Source organism: Lipotes vexillifer, unplaced genomic scaffold (assembly GCF_000442215.2).
Source record: "Lipotes vexillifer unplaced genomic scaffold, Lipotes_vexillifer_v1.1 scaffold25, whole genome shotgun sequence".
Taxonomy (NCBI): domain Eukaryota; kingdom Metazoa; phylum Chordata; class Mammalia; order Artiodactyla; family Lipotidae; genus Lipotes; species Lipotes vexillifer.
Genome location: NW_006792881.1, coordinates 980342 through 998903, shown reverse-complemented (window position 1 = coordinate 998903; position 18562 = coordinate 980342). Strand labels below are relative to the sequence as shown.

General features: G+C 42.0%; 1 protein-coding gene across 2 annotated transcripts in view; it reads left to right on the top strand.

Annotated features, from left to right (window-relative positions):
• Positions 1-18562, top strand: part of DAAM1 (dishevelled associated activator of morphogenesis 1) — a 185571-nt gene that overhangs the window by 156823 nt on the left and 10186 nt on the right. For both annotated transcript variants that reach the window (XM_007466041.1, XM_007466040.1), the window contains exons 18-22: positions 2496-2602; positions 4663-4751; positions 5608-5776; positions 9510-9617; positions 11548-11608. In XM_007466041.1, coding sequence (XP_007466103.1) covers positions 2496-2602; positions 4663-4751; positions 5608-5776; positions 9510-9617; positions 11548-11608 — 534 coding nt within the window. The remainder of the gene's footprint in view (positions 1-2495; positions 2603-4662; positions 4752-5607; positions 5777-9509; positions 9618-11547; positions 11609-18562) is intronic.

Below are 18562 nucleotides of genomic sequence, written 5' to 3'. Positions count from 1 at the left end.
TTTTTTTTTTTTTTTTTTTTTTTTTTTGCGGTACGCAGGCCTCTCACTGTTGTGGCCTCTCCCGTTGCGGAGCGCAGGCTCAGCAGTCATGGCTCACGGGCCCTGCCGCTCCGCAGCACGTGGGATCTTCCCGGACCAGGGCACGAACCCGCGTCCCCTGCATCGGCAGGCGGACTCTCAACCACTGTGCCACCAGGGAAGCCCCTCCTCTCTCTTTTTTGACACAGCCAGTTCTTGAAAGCTTGTTCACTCTTCCTCACCTCACTGCAGTCCGTCCCCCTCACCTGTGAGCTGTTCTCACTAAGGATACGAACTTTCTTGTTGACAAAGCCAGGGAGTACTTTGCAGTCCTTATCTTCCTTGATGTATTGGTGGTGTGTGACACTGATGGCCACTTGCCCCATGGTGAAACACCTCTTCCCTTGGCCCTGTGATTCCACATAGGCCCCTCCACTGCCTTCTAGGAAGGTTCCTCTTCTTGTTCTCATCCCATCAATGCCAGCTTCTCTCCAGCCCTGCTTTTTTCTCTTGATGGGCCCCCTGGTTATCTTACTCACATCCATGCATGTTGTAACCCACACCAAAGCTTTGTCTTCCATATTTCTTTGGGATTTCAGACCCATTTGTCCACCTGCCTGCTAGAAATCACAGCTTGGTTCTCTTGCCAGTATTTCAAACACTAAATTCACCTTCTCCTCACCCACCTTCCCCCAACCTTCTCCTCCTGGGTTCCCTGTTACACTCTGTGTACATCATTGCCCAAGCCGGAAGCCTGGGCCTCATCCTTTTGACCCTCATCTACCACAGTCGACAAGTCAGGCCAGTTCAAACCCCATAAATATCTCTAGAACCTGTCCGCTACCCATTCCAGGCCACCACTGTCTCTCACCTGGATTACTGCATCAACAATCTAATCACAACCCCCAATACTTTTGATCCTTTCTAGTTCTTTCTCCATTCTGCAGGCAGAGTGTTCTTTTTAAAGTGCAAACTCATTCCCCTACTTGAGATTTTAAGTTACATCCCATGCCCTCAAAATAAAGACTGAATTTTTTGCAAGGCCCTTGCTCCTGCCTGACCTTGCCCACTGCTGCCCTCCCCCACTGCTGTGGTAGCCGCTCTTCCTCCTGTGTTAGTGCTGCACTGCCCCTTCCAGAACCCAGCATGATAAGCACTCTGCCTGGAATATATTTCCAACCTCAAACCGTTCATCTCCTTCCCTGTAGCTCCAATTCTCTTTCTCTGCTGGTGGTACCCAGACTGACTGCCTTTTCTGATATCCCTTAATTAAATCCAACGAACATTTGAAAACCTGCTAAATGGACCACCCAATGCCAGCATCAAGTTTATGGGGAGGATCTCAGGGTCCAGAGGCTCAGTGTAATTTTTTTTTTTTTTTAAGTCCAAGAATATTTGATCTAGAAAATAGCACACAAACACAGCCCTGGGCATACACATACACGTTTGTGCCTTTAAAGAAAATTAGACACATACAGAAGTGCTTTTTCTACTTTAAGTATTATTGCTATCTCTTCCACATTCCATGCTCATTTCTTCATCCAAAATAAAATATGGAATCAAAAACTTCACATCCCATTGTGTTCCTCTCACCTAACTCTACATGGAACAAAAAATGAGATGGAATTAGATGAGCCAAAGAAATAAGCAAATTGATTAGAAAATACACATAAAATTACTCATTTCAGCATGATGTAATAGGAAAAAAACATAGAGCTGGAAGTCGAGACCCAGGTTCTATTTCTGAAGATCACATACACTTGCTTTATAATCCTGGGTGAGTGACCTAATCTCTCTGGACCTCAGTTGTAGCATCTTCTCATGACAAGGTTGAATCTCCAAGGCCCCTTTCTAATGGACTATGTAAAGTGGGTCCTAGTAAAGAACTTCCCAATTCTGATTTGAGGGGCACTATAGAACACACAGTTACCAGAAATGAATCTTACACCGGTTTAACTACTTTCAAGTAAAAATAGAAAGGTTTTTTTTCCCCCATTTTATTGAAATATAATTGACATACATCACTATAAATTTAAGGTGTGTGGCAGAATGGTTTGACTTACTAATGTGAAATGATTTCCACAATGAGTTTAGTTAGCATCCATCATCTCATAGATAAAAGTTTTTTAAAGGCAAAAAACCAAAACAACCTTTTTTTCCCTTTCTGATGAGAACTCTTAGGATTTACTGTCTTAATAACTTTCATTATATATCAAGCAGCAGTGTTCATTGTAACCATGATGTTGTACACTACATCCCCGTTACCGATTTATCTTGTAACTGGAAGTTTGTACCTTTTGGCCACCTAAATGGAAAGATTTAATCACTTCATTATATCTGAAGAGTCACCTGTGAGGAGAGCTTATAAATTAAAAGTTAAAATTTCATCTTGGGACAAATTTAACTGAAAGCGTGAAAAATTAGGGCAAGAATTTAAATTATAAACCTCAGTTTTAATATTTGCATGTACTTTTTAGCTCTTGAAATTTGTTCCTGAAAAAAGTGACATTGATCTGTTGGAGGAACATAAACATGAACTGGATCGGATGGCCAAGGCTGATAGATTCCTTTTCGAGATGAGCAGGTGAGTTTGAAAACGTTTAAAAAGCAAAGATGGGACTTCCCGACAGAGAGTGTAAAAGTAGTTGCCACAGTCTGAGTGAGGGTAATGGGAAACAAGGAGTGGTTGGTAAAAGGTTACAAACTTTCAGTTACAAGATGAGTAAGGTCTGAGTATCTAATGTATAACATGGTGACTACAGTTGGTAGCACTGTATTGCATAATTGAAATAATTGAATTTACTAAGAGAGTAGAACTTAAATGTTCTCAAAAAAAAAAAAAAAAAAAAAGTAAAGATGCCCCTGGGCTTTCTAAGGAAGTGAATCTTTTGATTCCCGTTGAATTATCTGGGCCAGTTAACCTGCCTTAACTTGAAGCCTTTTTAAATCCCCAAATCTCCTCAAGTCTGAGTTGTGTGGATCTTGATTGTTTTGTTTATGTGAGTTCTCGCCCATGGGTGAGCCAGGGTCAGAGTTTCTTCACAGTTATCTCTATTTCTGGGCCTCTTTGGCTCATGTACTTTGACCTAATCAAGTCATAACTTTTCTGGGTTCTAGTCAGTGTCATTCTCCTCAGCACTTTGATCCCTTGGGATTCTAGCCCACTCCTTATACCTCAGCATCTCCAGGTTGTTGTAAAATAGAAAACAATGGGCAGACTCAGAGGTATCAACGTAGAGCCCACATAACTAAATAGCCAGAGTCTGGATGTCAAATCATGACACACGCAGACATCACTAATCGATCGTGGCACTCTAACCACGGAACCTTGGCAAGCTTTCTCAACCCTTCTCCAGAAAGCCCCGCAGCAGCTGCTGCTCCGTAATTGAGTTTGGTGTGTGAGCTGGGTTGCTTTGCCATCCCAGGCCTAGCGAATTGATTCTGCATTAGACAAGGACCAGTGATCCTGAAACTCTCAGTCAACCCCAGGGCAGAGCTCCTCCCCTGAGTGCCAGTGGCCTACATGGTGGCCAAGGTGAACATGCCACTCTGCATTTCTGCCCTATCTGGACTTATTTTTGTTGTTTCACCTCAACTTGCCATTTTCTATACTACTGTAGAACAAAGGATGGTTTTGAAATTTTGACACGTATGCCCAGCAACCCTTCGTGTTGACAAATACATGGCCACCTGCAATAACTGCCCCTTAGTAACTGTCTAGGTCTTTGCATGCATCTTAATCCTGCTATCAGCCCTGCCAGGAGGGCTGTCAGGCAGGGAGGTATTCTCTGCCAGCAACTGGAGGAGTTAAAGTTCCTGCCCAAGGTCACCTAATAAGAGCAGAACCTGGCCTGCATCTGTCTGATTATATGGTATAGTTTTGGATGAGGGCTGATCGCTAGTCCTACTGGACTGAAGTTTCCACCAGAGAGCAGGTTAGGCAGCGATTTCAGGATTTCAGAAGGCCTGGGCAGGTATGCCCACCCTCACCCTCTCAGAAACACCAAGCAGCCTGTATTGGTGGTGATCACAGGCCAGTGGCCTGTTATCTCTAGTCGCTAGTCACTATCCTGGAAGGCAGAGCTTTCCAGCCCTGAGGGGTGCAGCTAGGGACCTAACTGTGAAGAAAGAGGAAGGTTTGGGGATGTGAGTGGGGAGAGGATGGTGTGAGGAGAGAATGCCGGAGACAAGTTTTACCCTACAGTTCTGCAAGGCACACTTTGTGGCAAGTGAAGCACCATGGCAGGAGTGCAGGCAACTGCCCTTCATTTGCAGCAGAAGCGGGGAGTCTTTACATTTTCATTTCTTTTTATCGCTTTTCTGTCCTCAAGAGCTACTAGGACTCTGAGGAAGTGAAGGGGGCTTTAGTCAACGACAGTTAGTTCTCACTTTCTTTTAGCAATTGCATAAGCTGATTGGAGCTAAGGCCCTGCTGCACTTGCCCGAACACCCCCTGTAGGGCACTGGGAAATGGGCTCTCCAGGTGCAGTTGGCCTCAGGCCCTGTGCTTCTGTCCAGGAGAGGAACTCTGTGTGTGTGTGCGTGTTGGGGTGGGAGTGCTCTAAGGTACCATCACCTCCATATTCATTGAGTGAACATACGTGTGTTAAGTACATGTTCATTAGTTGATGCTTGCTCTTACAGAATCAATCATTATCAGCAAAGACTGCAGTCGCTGTACTTCAAAAAGAAGTTTGCAGAGCGTGTGGCAGAAGTGAAACCCAAAGTAGAAGGTAAAGTCAAGCTGCCCAGACTGGCAATGATGTTCATCTCAAGTACCCATTTACAAGTGCAATGCAAGTGCATATAGTAAACTGGATCCCTTTGGTGATTTTTTTTTTTTTTTTTGCTTGAAATCTGTTGGAATTCTGGCAGATAATTACTTAAGGTCTGCCCTTGGCTTGATGGCCTAGCCTGGGTTCTGGAACTCACAGCACACTCCCTGGACTCCTCTGCAGAACTGGGCTTTTGCTATCTGGGTATTGGTGAGGAATTTATTTGATCGTTACTGGCATTAAACCTACAGTTAGCTTTCTTGTAACGGGGCCTTATTGGATTTTTCTGAGGGAAGATTTGAGGCTGATATATGGTTTGATTTTGAGGCTGTTAAATTTGTAGGTGCTTGAAATGTGGGCAACTGAAGAGCACAGCCACAGAGTGCAGGCTGACTTTGGGGTCCTGATGACACCTGCCAGCTGTGACATGTCACACGTTTGCCCAGTTTTTCTATCAGTGGAATTGATCAATTGTCCTGTGATCTGACTCACACCAGGCAAGAAAGGGTTTGCAAAGGAATGTGGAAAATGCAGTAGCTGCTCTATGTATTCCTAACTGCTTATGGTCGGTGAGTCAGCCAAGAAAAAGACTGAGAAAGGCTAGGATTGTGCACCTGTCTCTGGGTCTCTTGAACAACTTGAGCTGGCTCTCCTTGCCCCCTTGCTCTTGGCTTCTGGTAAAGGTGTTCGGAAAGTGCTCCCTGGTAGTCTAGCAGCCCCATCTTACATCTTCAGTATCTGTTATCAGGTGTGTGGATTTAGGATGGGTATCATTGAAAAGTCTTGTAATAGTTTTATGTATTTTGTTTTGAAGCAATTCGCTCTGGTTCAGAAGAGGTGTTTAGGAGCAGTGCCCTGAAGCAGTTGCTGGAAGTGGTTTTGGCATTTGGAAATTACATGAATAAAGGCCAAAGAGGCAATGCATATGGATTCAAGATATCCAGCCTAAATAAGATTGCTGACACAAAATCCAGTATCGATAAGTAAGTATGGAAGATCTGGGAGCTTAGGTCGGGGCTCAACCTTGTACCCTCTGGTCCTCCTGGGCCTCTTCATCCCAAAGTGTCTGGTCTGCACTTCTTCTCCTGCTCTTTCCTTCTCCACTGACTCCTCCCTTCCTGTCTCATGACCACACGTATCCCCAAGTTCCCACTGGGCCAGTTATCCTTCATTTTCATTCCACAAGGATATCATCTAGTCCAAGTTTTTTGTGTTTGGGGTTTTCTCGGGTAAACTCATTACAGTGTAATACACGAAAGACAGGTTCACTCACTGTAAAGGTACAGCTTGATGACTTTTCACAAATTGAACACATCTGTATAACTAGTGCCCAGTTCAAGAAACAGAACCTTACCAGCACCCTAGTAGCCCCCTCACGGCCTCTCCTAATTGCTACTCCTCCACAGAGATTAAAAAACTGACAGCTGATGACAGAATGTGAAGTTTGTTGGCTTTTTAGGTTATGGTTTCCTTGGTACCTGGAAGCTAGCAGCTACCTTAAAAAATGACAATGTATAAATGCATTTTGGCTGTTGGTATTCAGCTGCTCATCCCAAGACTCATTAAAATAGAAAGTGTGTTTTAGGTGAACAGATTCCTGTTAGAGACACCAGAAGGTGAAAATGTGCTAGTGTCATTTCCAGGTAAGGGCATTAGGCATATTAACTCTAGCCTCCCTGAGAGCTGTGTTTCCCACTGACTTGGAAGGAATTTGTTTCTAAGGTAAACTTCTCTGTAACCTGAATTATTTTTAGAAGTATAGGCTGTTCACCCTAATTATTCCCAACCAGTGAGACTTTTTATTCTATATTTTCTATAGGGCCAGTGAAGCATAGCATTATGGCAACCCTGAATCCATCGTATAAGAAACAAGCAGTGTGTTCAGTTGTGGGGCTAAACCTTATTTTTGCATAGTGTAGAAATAGATTAACAAAGCACAGCTGATACGTTCTATCAACACCACCTTATTTTTCTTTGAATTTTATTACTTTTTATACAGCACGTTCCTATTAGTTATCTATTTTATACACATCAGTGTATATATGTCAATCCCAATCGCCCAATTCATCACACCACCCCCACACCCCCACTTTCCCCCCTTAGTGTCCATACGTTTGTTCTCTACATCTGTCTCACTTTCTGCCCTGCAAACCAGTTCACCTGTACCATTTTTTTAGATTTCACATATATGTGTTAATATATGATATTTGTTTTTCTCTTTCTTACTTCACCCTGTATGGCAGTCCCTAGGTCCATCTGCGTCTCTACAAATGACCTTTTCGTTCCTTTTTATGGCCGAGTAATATTCCATTGTATATATGTACCACATCTTCTTTATCCATTCATCTGTCGATGGGCATTTAGCTTGCTTCCATGACCTGGCTGTTGTAAATAGTGCTGCAGTGAACATTGGGGTGCATGTTTTTGAATTATGGTTTTCTCTGAACACCACCTTATTTTTAATGTAAGCACTTGATCCTTTCAGAGCCCGTTCACATTTGATTGTCACAACAACCTGTGAAGTCCCCAGGCCAAGTGTTGTATCACCTGTTGTCAGATAAAGAAACTGAGGCAGGGTCAGGTGGCCCATTTAGCTTGTCTGAGGTCACAACCAGCAAGGTGTTTGGCCTTACAGGTATTTGACAGTTGTTCTAGTGGTCTGCCTACAGCTCTCCTCTACCAACAGACCGATTTTATTTGGAGGTTGCAGTAACTGCAGCATCTTACTTGCATATAAAGAGCAGCCATCTTTTAAGGAACAGTATTCTCTTCAACTGGGCTTGCAGGTTGGGGAGGAAGGAAATCCTCACATCTTCCAGATTTTTCTTCCATGTGCTTTTTTTCTTTCCCTCTCTCCCTTCCTTGCTTTTCTCCTTCCCTACTTCTCTCCTTCCTTCCTCCCTCCCTCCCTTCCCCTCTCCCCTCACTCATACACACACACTCACACACACACATTTGCCCCCCACCTTCCAACTTACTGATAAGCTGGCACTTACTACATGATCATCTGCTAGTTAGTGATATAAAATTTATCCAATACACAATAAGCCTTTTCAAAACAATAAATTAAAAACATTTCTGATCTTCTTTTCCTTCTTCACTCTGCATTAAAGGCTTGTTTCTGGTAATGACCAGAGAGTAGTCAAATGTGAGGCTGTTTAGTTGTTGTTTTTATTATTCAGGAATTTATATTCACTCATATGAGGTGTTATTTGGATAGCAAACAAATGTGGTTTGCTATCCAAATGTGACCTGGTTTTAAGTCTTTCTACACTGAAAAAGGCATATATGGTTAATTAAATAAATTTCTCTAACAAAGCATTTCTCTGAAATAATGAAGGAAAATGGCATTACTCTTTCTCACGATGGTTGCTGGGATTTTGCCTCTCATGCAGCCGGCACATGGCAGACACATAGATTCTGTGAAAGGCAAAATTGAAGTGGAACAATACAGCTGAACACCTGCAAAATAAGTGGCCAGAACTACTAGCCACTGTTTTACTTTGCTGAGCAATGGTTTTCTAATTATTAGCGCAAGAAAAATAAGGGGAAATTTTTTTCTGTGTGGGCCAGTTGACTCAGAGGAATAGGATTGCATTGACCTCTAGGAAGCTGCAAGGATAACCAGAAATGGTTTGCATTGCTATGGGGAAAAAATTGTTTGGCAGCTCTGCTTTACTTTTGTTGGGGGGCGGGGCGGGGGTACTTAGCCTTGTGAATTAGCAAACTGCCTAAAAATTATGGAAATGTTTTTAAAGAAATGCATTTGTGTCCTCCTGATTATGCTAACTTTCAATAGCATAAGTGGTTCTTGATCTTGGCAGTTAGTCTCAGTGGGGAGTTTTAAAAAATACCCACATCTGGTCCCACCTCATTCCAATGACTGAATCTCAGGTTGGCCCAGGCATCTGGGGTCCAGGTGATTGTAATGTGCATCAGAGTCGGGGACCAGGGGACCAGACTACCACAGCGTGGCCTCACAGATAGTGTTATCAGATGCCCGCCTTTTCAACCCAGGCCAGTCAGGGTTCAGCCCTGTCACCACCAAAGAGGGAGCTGGTTGTGCAGTTAGGAGCTGAAGTGTTGCTAAAATTAGGCTGTGAGGGTATCATATCCATGATGGCACAGTCCTGGCCCATTTCCAGGTCCTGCCCTGAAATAGGGGGCATTCTAACTTTCAGAAGGGAAAAATGTTATCACCCAGTTGAAAGAAACCCTTAAATGAGAATTGTCAGTAATTTTCATCAGTGAGTTGCTGCTCTGTACTTTCAGACTTGAAAATTAGCTGTCCTCTCTAGTGGATTAAACATCCCTCACTCCCCACCCCACCCTGCTTGTTAGGAACTTGCAGGGCAGGCCTCGTCTTTGGGTGGATGCACTGTGAAGGGATGTCCCTTTTGGCAATGGTTCAGACTCATTTCCATCACCCATCGCATTACGCAGATTTTGAAGGATCCCCATTATGGGCCAAAAACGTAATTCTTATCCCCTGCCCTTCCCTTTCAGAAGATGTGTGCTTCTTTTGACATAAATTTTTGTAAATCCCATGAAGGCTCTCCTCTTCTCCCTTTCTCTTAAGAATGCCTGCCTTTCAGGAACCTACACATTTTGAAAGTAATGCAGGGATGTAGCATTCTTGTGGAAGTAATCACTTGAATATACAAATCATATGTAGATATTAACCATGTTTAATACTCTCTCCTTCTGTAATTGTAGGAACATTACACTTTTGCACTATCTCATAACTATTGTGGAAAATAAATACCCCAAGGTTCTCAATCTAAATGAGGAGCTGCGGGACATTCCTCAAGCAGCAAAAGTAAAGTAAGTACTTAGAGTGAATTGTTTCAGTTTTTTAAATCCGTTGGACTGTGGTTTAGCCGTTGAGATAGTTAGCGTTGCATGAAGAGGGTCCTTCTGTTTGCTTTCCCCTGAACAGTGTATGAAATAAAGTTTGAATAGTATCCACGTCACTCAGATGTGTTACATGAGTTTGAATATACGGTTGACTCTTGAACGGGGGGGTTAAGGGTGCCGACACCCCCCGAATCCCCACTGCACAGCTGAAAATCCAACATATAACTTCATAGCTGACCCTTCCTGTGCGGGGTTCCTCAATACCCGTGGTCCCACATCTGAGGATTCGGTCAACCGCAGATCATGTAGTACATAATTATTGAAAAAAAATCTGCGTATAAGTGGACCCGCACAGTTCACACCTGTGTTGTTCAAGGGTCACTGTATACTTGTTCTAGCTGTTTCGGAATATTCCTGGATGCAGTTTCTAACTTCTACGAAACCTAATTTTCTGAGTTATGAAGAGTCTAGGGAAGCAGTGTGGTTTCACTAGTAGTTGGAAAGGGTGGTTCTCTTAAAATACAGGTGGGAGCACCCTTAGTTAAATGAGGATATGAGGATACATCTTTAAGCAAATGGAAGTCCTGCAGGTCAGGGTGTTGCTAGTAATTTTCCCATGTGTACACACTCCCAGAAACCAAGCAACATTTTAATGGAAAGCAGTCTTTATGCAAATGAAGGAACTAAAAATAAAGTGGAAAGTCACTAAACTTTCCCCACAAACTTCACACCACTTTTCAGAGACCTCATGAGGGGCAGGCACTTTTCCTTGCTGTTCTTCCTGCTTCCTTTTGCCCCCACCCCGCCTTTTTAAAATGTTTATTTTATTTATTTTTCGCTGCGTTGGGTCTTGGTTGTCCTGCGCGGGCTTTCTCTAGTTGTGGCGATAGGGGACTACCCTTCGTTGCGGTGCACGGGCTCCAGGCGCATGGGCTCACTAGTTGTGGCTCGCGGGCTCTAGAGCACAGGCTCAGTAGTTGTGGCGCACGGGCTTAGTTGCTCCGCGGCATATGGGATCTTCCCCGACCAGGGCTTGAACCCGTGTCCCTTGCATTGGCAGGTGGATTCTTAACCACTGTGCCACCAGGGAAATACCCCACTCCCCTTTTTTAAAAACATATTTAAACTGCATCTTTTTGCAGTGATTTTAAAAAGCCTGATGAGCAGGCTAATTTTTTCCCTCTGTAGAGTTTGGTAGAAATGTACCATGTGAGACATGAAATTAAAATGTTGAAGTAAATGAAGTGTCAATGAATTTGTTTACATGTGAATTCTCTGTGAGAATTAAGTTGTAATCTCTCATGTTTAAAAGCTGTCAAACAAAAAGCATTATGGGAGAAGCCCAGGAAACTTTCTCTGTTTAAAAAAAAAAAAAAAGGTCAATGAAAATGAAAACTAATTAGTAAAACTTTAAGAAAAATCACTGTTGATTGAAATGTAGGCCATCACCTTGTAATATGCATACTACCAGAGCATTCATGAAAAGCAATATAATAATAATGAAGAACACAACACACACGATTGAGGATCAACTGTTTCTTTTCCTTGTCCAAAGGGAGCCACACATGGCAAGAAATTCATTTCCACATACAGTAATTTGCTTAAGTGAGATTTTTGTGAGATTGAAACATGACATATTTCTCTTCTGCCCTTTTTAACCTATAAATATTATAGCTGTTGGCTGTGGAAAACAAAAAAGAAACATAATTCTATACCTAAATTTCATAAGTTTAAAATGTTGCTGTCTTTCTGTGAGATCTGAACACTGAAGGGAATTTGAAACATTTACAATGAAGTAGTGTGGAGTTCCAAGCATGAAATATTTAAACTCATCATATATTTAATACAATAAGTGTAAGTCCCATGTTGGTTACTAAAATGTTGCCATTTACAACAGCATGACTGAGCTGGACAAAGAAATAAGCACCTTGAGAAGTGGCCTGAAAGCAGTAGAGATGGTGAGTATGTTTCTCATCCTAATTCCCAGTCCCTTCACTCTCTCTGGTGCTGGTGATGGCATTCAGCAGAGGAGTTGCTGGTTGCCTTGGCATGCATGATAAACATTTATTGTTTAGAAAAAAGAAAAAAAAAATGCAACAACGAAGAAGCAAAGGCAGGCTGTGTTTAGCCTGGTGATGCAGTGGCAGGCGGCAGGATGTCATGGGGGCATCAGGGGGACAGGAACTGGGAAATCGGACTCAGAGTTCCACCACTTTCCTACCTGTGAGGCAGGACTCATGAAAGTGGATTGGCTAGAGAGTCTTCAAGGTCTTCTCAGTGTTTCTGTTTATAAATGATGTTTACTCTCAGAGCAATGGAACTTTTCTGTTGTCTTTGAGCCGGTCCCTTGGGGAGTATTTTTTGAGCTCTTTGGGGGTACAGTCCATTCTCAAGGCGAGGGGATCACGATGACTCAGAATCCTTACCCTCCAGGTGTTACAGTGGCCAGGAGCAGTCAGTCCAGTTCACCTCCTAAGTGATGACAAAGGTGCCTTGAGGAGGATCGGGGATTTAGGTTAGCCCGAGGCTTCGGGAATGGCTGGCGTGTGTGAGAGGAAGCTTCTCCTCTGGACGAGATGAACTTTGAGCTGTGGCTTAGAAGGAGGGTAGGGTGAACTTAGGTACAGAGGAGGGAGGCTGTCCCAGCTATACGAGATGACCTGGGCCCGGGCTCCATGGAAGGAAAGCAGGTCAGGGTGCCGGAGGCAGTGGAGCCGGTGGAACTAACCCAGACTGTGAGGGCGCAGTGCCCTGTGGGTACTGCACGAGGGTTGCTGACAGGGCGGGGGCGGGTCAGGGTGAGAAGCCTCGCTCGGGAGAGCAGAGCTCTGGCCTGGCACTTGGTGAAGGAGGCTGGTCTGCAGGCAGCTCGGGAAGGTGCCCCACAGATCATTTATTAGTAATGCCAGGAGGACCCTCCTCCTTTTTTAAAAATAAATTTATCTATTTTTTATTTTGTCTGCATTGGGTCTCCGTTGCCGCTTGCCGGCTTTCTCTAGTTGAGGCGCGCAGGCTTCTCAGTGCGGTGGCTTCTCGTTGCAGAGCACGGGCTCTAAGTGTGTGGGTTTCAGTAGTTGCGGCACCCGGGCTTCAGTGGTTGCGGCACACGGGCTTCAGTAGTTGTGGCTCGTGGGCTTAGTTGCTCCACGACATGTGGGATCTTCCCGGACCAGGGCTCAAACCCGTGTCCCCTGCATTGGCAGGTGGATTCTTATCCACTGCGCCGCCAGGGAGGTCCCACCTCCTCCTCCTTATAATCATAAAACCGTGCCATAGAAAGTAGTTGACTTCATTAAAGAAACAGCTCTAATAAAAATTAGAGTCACAGTGTCTAACCTTTTCTATTTTTAATAAATTAAGGAGCATGTAAGGTTTTCTTTTTTTCCTTATTTTGGGGGAGGGGGTGGGGGTGGGTCGCTGTTTAAAAAGAGCAGTAGTTACTCTTTTTTCCAGCCCCTGTGGGCTGAGAGACTGTGAGTGCGCGTGGAGGACGGTCCTCGGCTTTCAGAGGCCAAACTGGATAAGGGCATTTTGGGACATGGCTTGTGTTATAGCCTTCACTCTGTGGCCATTTCCTCCCAGTGGGAAGCTTTCTTGAGACTAGCATGGCAGTGACTGACAGTCCTAAAGCCTGACAATGGAGGCTCTGACCCCTGCATCTGAGCTAGTTCAGAGCAAGGCATGAGAGAGGGGTCCCAAGGAAGTTATGTGTTTGGGGGGTTTATTAAAGGTTGTTTTGCTGAAATCTCTCTAGCCCCTGGGTCATGTACAATGTAACACACTCTTCACAGGAAAGGGGCTACAGAGGCCTCCCCCTCCCTCTGGCAGCTTAAATGTTAAGAGGAAGGAAATATTGGGAGGCAGACTTTAATCCGTCGAAACATTCATGTGTCCCAGTTGTTCTTTTCACAAATTGATTACATTGCCTGAAGGTATCAAAGACAGAATTCTTATGGAATTATACATTCATGAAACACTTTAAAATTGCTTTCACATCTCTGCACCTCACACACATACATACACTCCCTTTCCAGGTCAAAGAACTAGGATTGTGGCAATTTCTTTTAATCAGAGCAAGTTTCATGATTTATAAGGGTTTCTGCTTCTTTTCTTGCATTTGATTCCCATGATGATGTGTATATTGCCCTCCTTTCTTTCTTTCTTTCTTTCTTTCTTTCTTTCTTTCTTTCTTTATTTATTTATTTATTTTTAAACATCTTTATTGGAATATAATTGCTTTACAATGGTGTGTTAGTTTCTGCCGTATAAAAAAGCGAACCAGTTATACATATACATATGTTCCCATATCTCTTACCTCTTGCATCTCGCTCCCTCCCTCCCACCCTCCAAATCCCACCCCTCTAGGTGGTCACAAAGCACCGAGCTGATCGCCCTGTGCTATGCGGCAGCTTCCCACTAACTATCGATTTTACGTTTGGTAGTGTATATATGTCCATGCCATTCTCTCACTTTGTCACAACTTACCCTTCCCCCTCCCCATATCCTTAAGTCCATTCTCTAGTAAGTCTGTCTCTTTATTCCCATCTTGCCCCTAGGCTCTTCATGACTTTTTTTTTTTCTCCTTAGATTCCATATATATGTGTTAGCACACGGTATTTGTTTTTCTCTTTCTGACTTACTTCACTCTGTATGGCAGACTCTGGGTCCATCTACCTCACTACAAATAACTCAATTTCGTTTCTTTTTATGGCTGAGTAATATTCCATTGTATATATGTGCCACATCTTCTTTATCCATTCATCTGTTCATGGACACTTAGGTTGCTTCCATGTCCTGGCTATTGTAAACAGAGCTTCAATGAACATTGTAGTACATGACTCTTTTTGAGTTATGGTTTTCTCATGGTATACGCCCAGTAGTGGGATTGCTGGGTCATATGGTCATTCTATTTTTAGTTTTTTAAGGGACCTCCATACTGTTCTCCATAGTGTCTGTATCAATTTACATTCCCACCAACAGTGCAAAAGTGTTCCCTTTTCTCCACACCCTCTCCAGCATTTATTGTTTGTAGATTTTTTGATGATGGCCATTCTGACTGGTGTGAGATGATATCTCATTGTAGTTTTGATTTGCATTTCTCTAATGATTAATGATGTTGAGCATTCTTTCATGTGTCTGTTGGCAATCTGTATATCTTCTCTGGAGAAATGTCTATTTAGGTCTTCTGCCCAGTTTTGGATTGAGTTGCTTTTTTGATATTGAGCTGCATAAGCTGTTTGTAAATTTGGGAGATTAATCCTTTGTCAGTTGCTTCATTTGCAAATATTTTCTCCCATTCTGAGGGTTGTCTTTTCATCTTGCTTATGGTTTCCTTTGCTGTGCAAAAGCTTTGAAGTTTCATTAGGTCCCATTTGTTTATTTTTGTTTCTATTTCCATTTCTCTAGGAGGTGGGTCCAAAAGGATCTTGCTGTGATTTATGTCATAGAGTGTTCTGCCTGTGTTTTCCTCTAACAGTTTGATAGTGTCTGGCCTTACATTTAGGTCTTTAATCCATTTTGAGTTTATTTTTGTGTATGGTGTTAGGGAGTGTTCTAATTTCATACTTTTACATGTACCTGTCCAGTTTTCCCAGCACCCCTTATTGAAGAGGCTGTCCTTTCTCCACTGTACATTCCTGCCTCCTTTATCAAAGATAAAGTGACCATATGTGCGTGGGTTTATCTCTGGGCTTTCTATCCTGTTCCATTGATCTATCTTTCTGTTTCTGTACCAGTACCATACTGTCTTGATTACTGTAGCTTTGTAGTATAGTCTGAAGTCAGGGTGCCTGATTCCTCCAGCTCCAATTTTCATTCTCAAGATTGCTTTGGCTATTCGGGGTCTTTCATGTTTCCATACAAATTGTGCGATTTTTTTGTTCTAGTTCTGTGAAAAATGCCAGTGGTAGTTTGATAGGGATTGCATTGAATCTGTAGATTGCTTTGGATAGTAGAGTCATTTTCACAATGTTGAATTTTCCAATCGAAGAACATGGTGTATCTCTCCATCTATTTGTGCCATCTTTAACTTCTTTCATCAGTGTCTTATAATTTTCTGCATACAGGTCTTTTGTCTTCTTAGGTAGGTTTATTCCTAGATATTTCATTCTTTTCGTTGCAGTGGTAAATGGGAGTGTTTTCTTAATTTCACTTTCAGATTTTTCATCATTAGTGTATAGGAATGCTAGAGATTTCTGTGCATTTATTTTGTACCCTACTACTCTACCAAATTCATTGATGAGCTCTAGTAGTTTTCTGGTAGCATCTTTAGGATTCTCTATGTAGAGTAACATGTCATCTGCAAACAGTGACAGTTTTACTTCTTCTTTTCTGATTTGGATTCCTTTTATTTCTTTTTCTTCTCTGATTGCTGTGGCTGAAACTTCCAAAACAATGTTGAACAATAGTGGTGAGAGTGGGCAACCTTGTCTTGTTCCTGATCTTAGTGGAAATGGTTTCAGTTTTTCCCCATTGAGGACGATGTTGGCTGTCGGTTTGTCATATATGCCCTTTATTATGTTGAGGAAAGTTCCCTCTATGCCTACTTTCTGCAGGGTTTTTATCATAAATGGGTGTTGAATTTTGTCGAAAGCTTTCTCTGAATTGATGGAGATGATCATATGGTTTTTATTCTTCAATTTGTTAATATGGTGTATCACATTGATTGTTTTGCGTATACTGAAGAATCCTTGCCTTCCTGGGATAAACCCCACTTGATCACGGTGTACAGTCCTTTTACTGTGCTGTTGGATTCTGTTTGCTAGTATTTTGTTGAGGATTTTTGCATGTATGTTCATCAGTGATATTGGCCTGTAGTTTTCTTTTTTGTGGCATTTTTGTCTGGTTTTGGTATCAGGGTGATAGTGGCCTCGTAGAATGGGTTTGGGAGTGTTCTTCCCTCTGCTATATTTTGAAGAGTTTGAGAAGGATAGGTGTTAGCTCTTCTCTAAATGTTTGATAGAATTCACCTCTGAAGCCATCTGGTCCTGGGCTTTTGTTTGTTGGAAGATTTTTAATCACAGTTGTAATTTCAGTGCTTGTGATTGGTCTGTTCATATTTTCTGTTTCTTCCTGGTTCAGTCTCAGAAGTTGTGCTTTTCTAAGAATTTGTCCATTTCTTCCAGGTTTTCTATTTTATTGGCATATAGTTGCTTGTAGTAATCTCTCATGATCCTTTGTATTTCTGCAGTCAGTTGTTACTTCTCCTTTTTCATTTCTAACTCTATTGATTTGAGTCTTCTCCCTTTTTTTCTTGATGAGTCTGGCTAATGGTTTATCAATTTTGTTTATCTTCTCAAAGAACCAGCTTTTCGTTTTATTGATCTTTGCTATCGTTTCTTTCATTTCTGTTTCATTTATTTCGGATCTGATTTTTATGATTTCTTTCCTCCTGCTAACTTTGGTGTTCTTTTGTTCTTCCTTCTCTAATTGCTTTAGGTGTAAGGTTAGGTTGTCTATTTGAGATGTTTCTTGTTTCTTAAGGTAGGATGGTATCGCTATAAACTTGCCTCTTATAACTGCTTTTGCTGCATCCCATAGGTTTTGGGTCATCGCGTTTTCATTGTCATTTGTTTCTAGGTATTTTTTGATTTCCTCTTTGGTTATTAAGTAGTGTATTGTTTAGCCTCCATCTGCTTGTATTTTCTACAGATTTTTTTCCTGTAATCGATACCTAGTCTCATTGCATTGTGGTCGGGATACTTGATATGATTTCAATTTTCTTACATTTACCAAGGCTTGGTTTGTGACCCAAGTTATGATCTATCCTGGAGAATGTTCCATGAGCACTTGAAAAGAATGTGTATTGTGTTTTTGGATGGAATGTCCTATATCAATTAAGTCCATCTTGTTTAATGTATCATTTAAAGCTTGTGTTTCCTTATTTATTTTAATTTTGGATGATCTGTCCATAAAGTCCCCTACTATGATTGTGTTACTGTCGATTTCCCCTTTTATGGCTGTTAGTATTTGCCTTATGTATTGAGGTGCTCCTATGTTGGGTGCATAAATATTTACAATTGTTATATCTTCTTCTTGGATCGATCCCTTGATCATTATGTAGTGTCCTTCTTTGTCTCTTGTAAGAGTCTTTATTTTAAAGTCTATTTTGTCTGATATGAGAATGCTACTCCAGCTTTCTTTTGATTTCCATTTGCATGGAATGTCTTTTTCCATCCCCTCACTTTCAGTCTGTATGTGTCCCTAGGTCTGAAGTGGGTCTCTTGTAGACAGCATATATACAGGTCTTGTTTTTGTATCCATTCAGCCAGTCTGTGTCTTTTGGTTGGAGCATTTAATCCATTTACATTTAAGGTAGTTATCGATATGTATGTTTCTATTCCCAGTTTCTTGATTGTTTTGGCTTTGTTATTGTACGTCTTTTCCTTCTCTTGTGTTTCCTGCCTAGAGAATTTCCTTTAGCATTTGTTGTAAAGCTGGTTTGGTGGTGGTGAATTCTCTTAGCTTTTGCTTGTCTGTAAAGGTTTTAATTTCTCCTTCAAATCTGAATGAGATCCTTGCTGGGTAGAGAAATCTTGGTTGTAGTTTCTTCCATTTCATCACTTTAAATATGTCCTGCCACCCCCTTCTGGCTTGCAGAGTTTCTGCTGAAAGATCAGCTCTTAACTTTATGGGGATTCCCTTGTGTGTTATTTGTTGCTTTTCCCTTGCTGCTTTTAATATGTTTTCTTTGTATTTAATTTTTGACAGTTTTATTAATATGTGTCTTGGCGTGTTTCTCCTTGGATTTATCTTGTATGGGATTCTCTGTGCTTCCTGGGCTGGATTAACTATTTCCTTTCCCCTATTAGGGAAGTTTTCAACTATAATCTTTTCAAATATTTTCTCAGTCCGTTTCTCTTTCTCTTCTTCTTCTGGGACCCCTATAATTCGAATGTTGGTGCATTAAATGT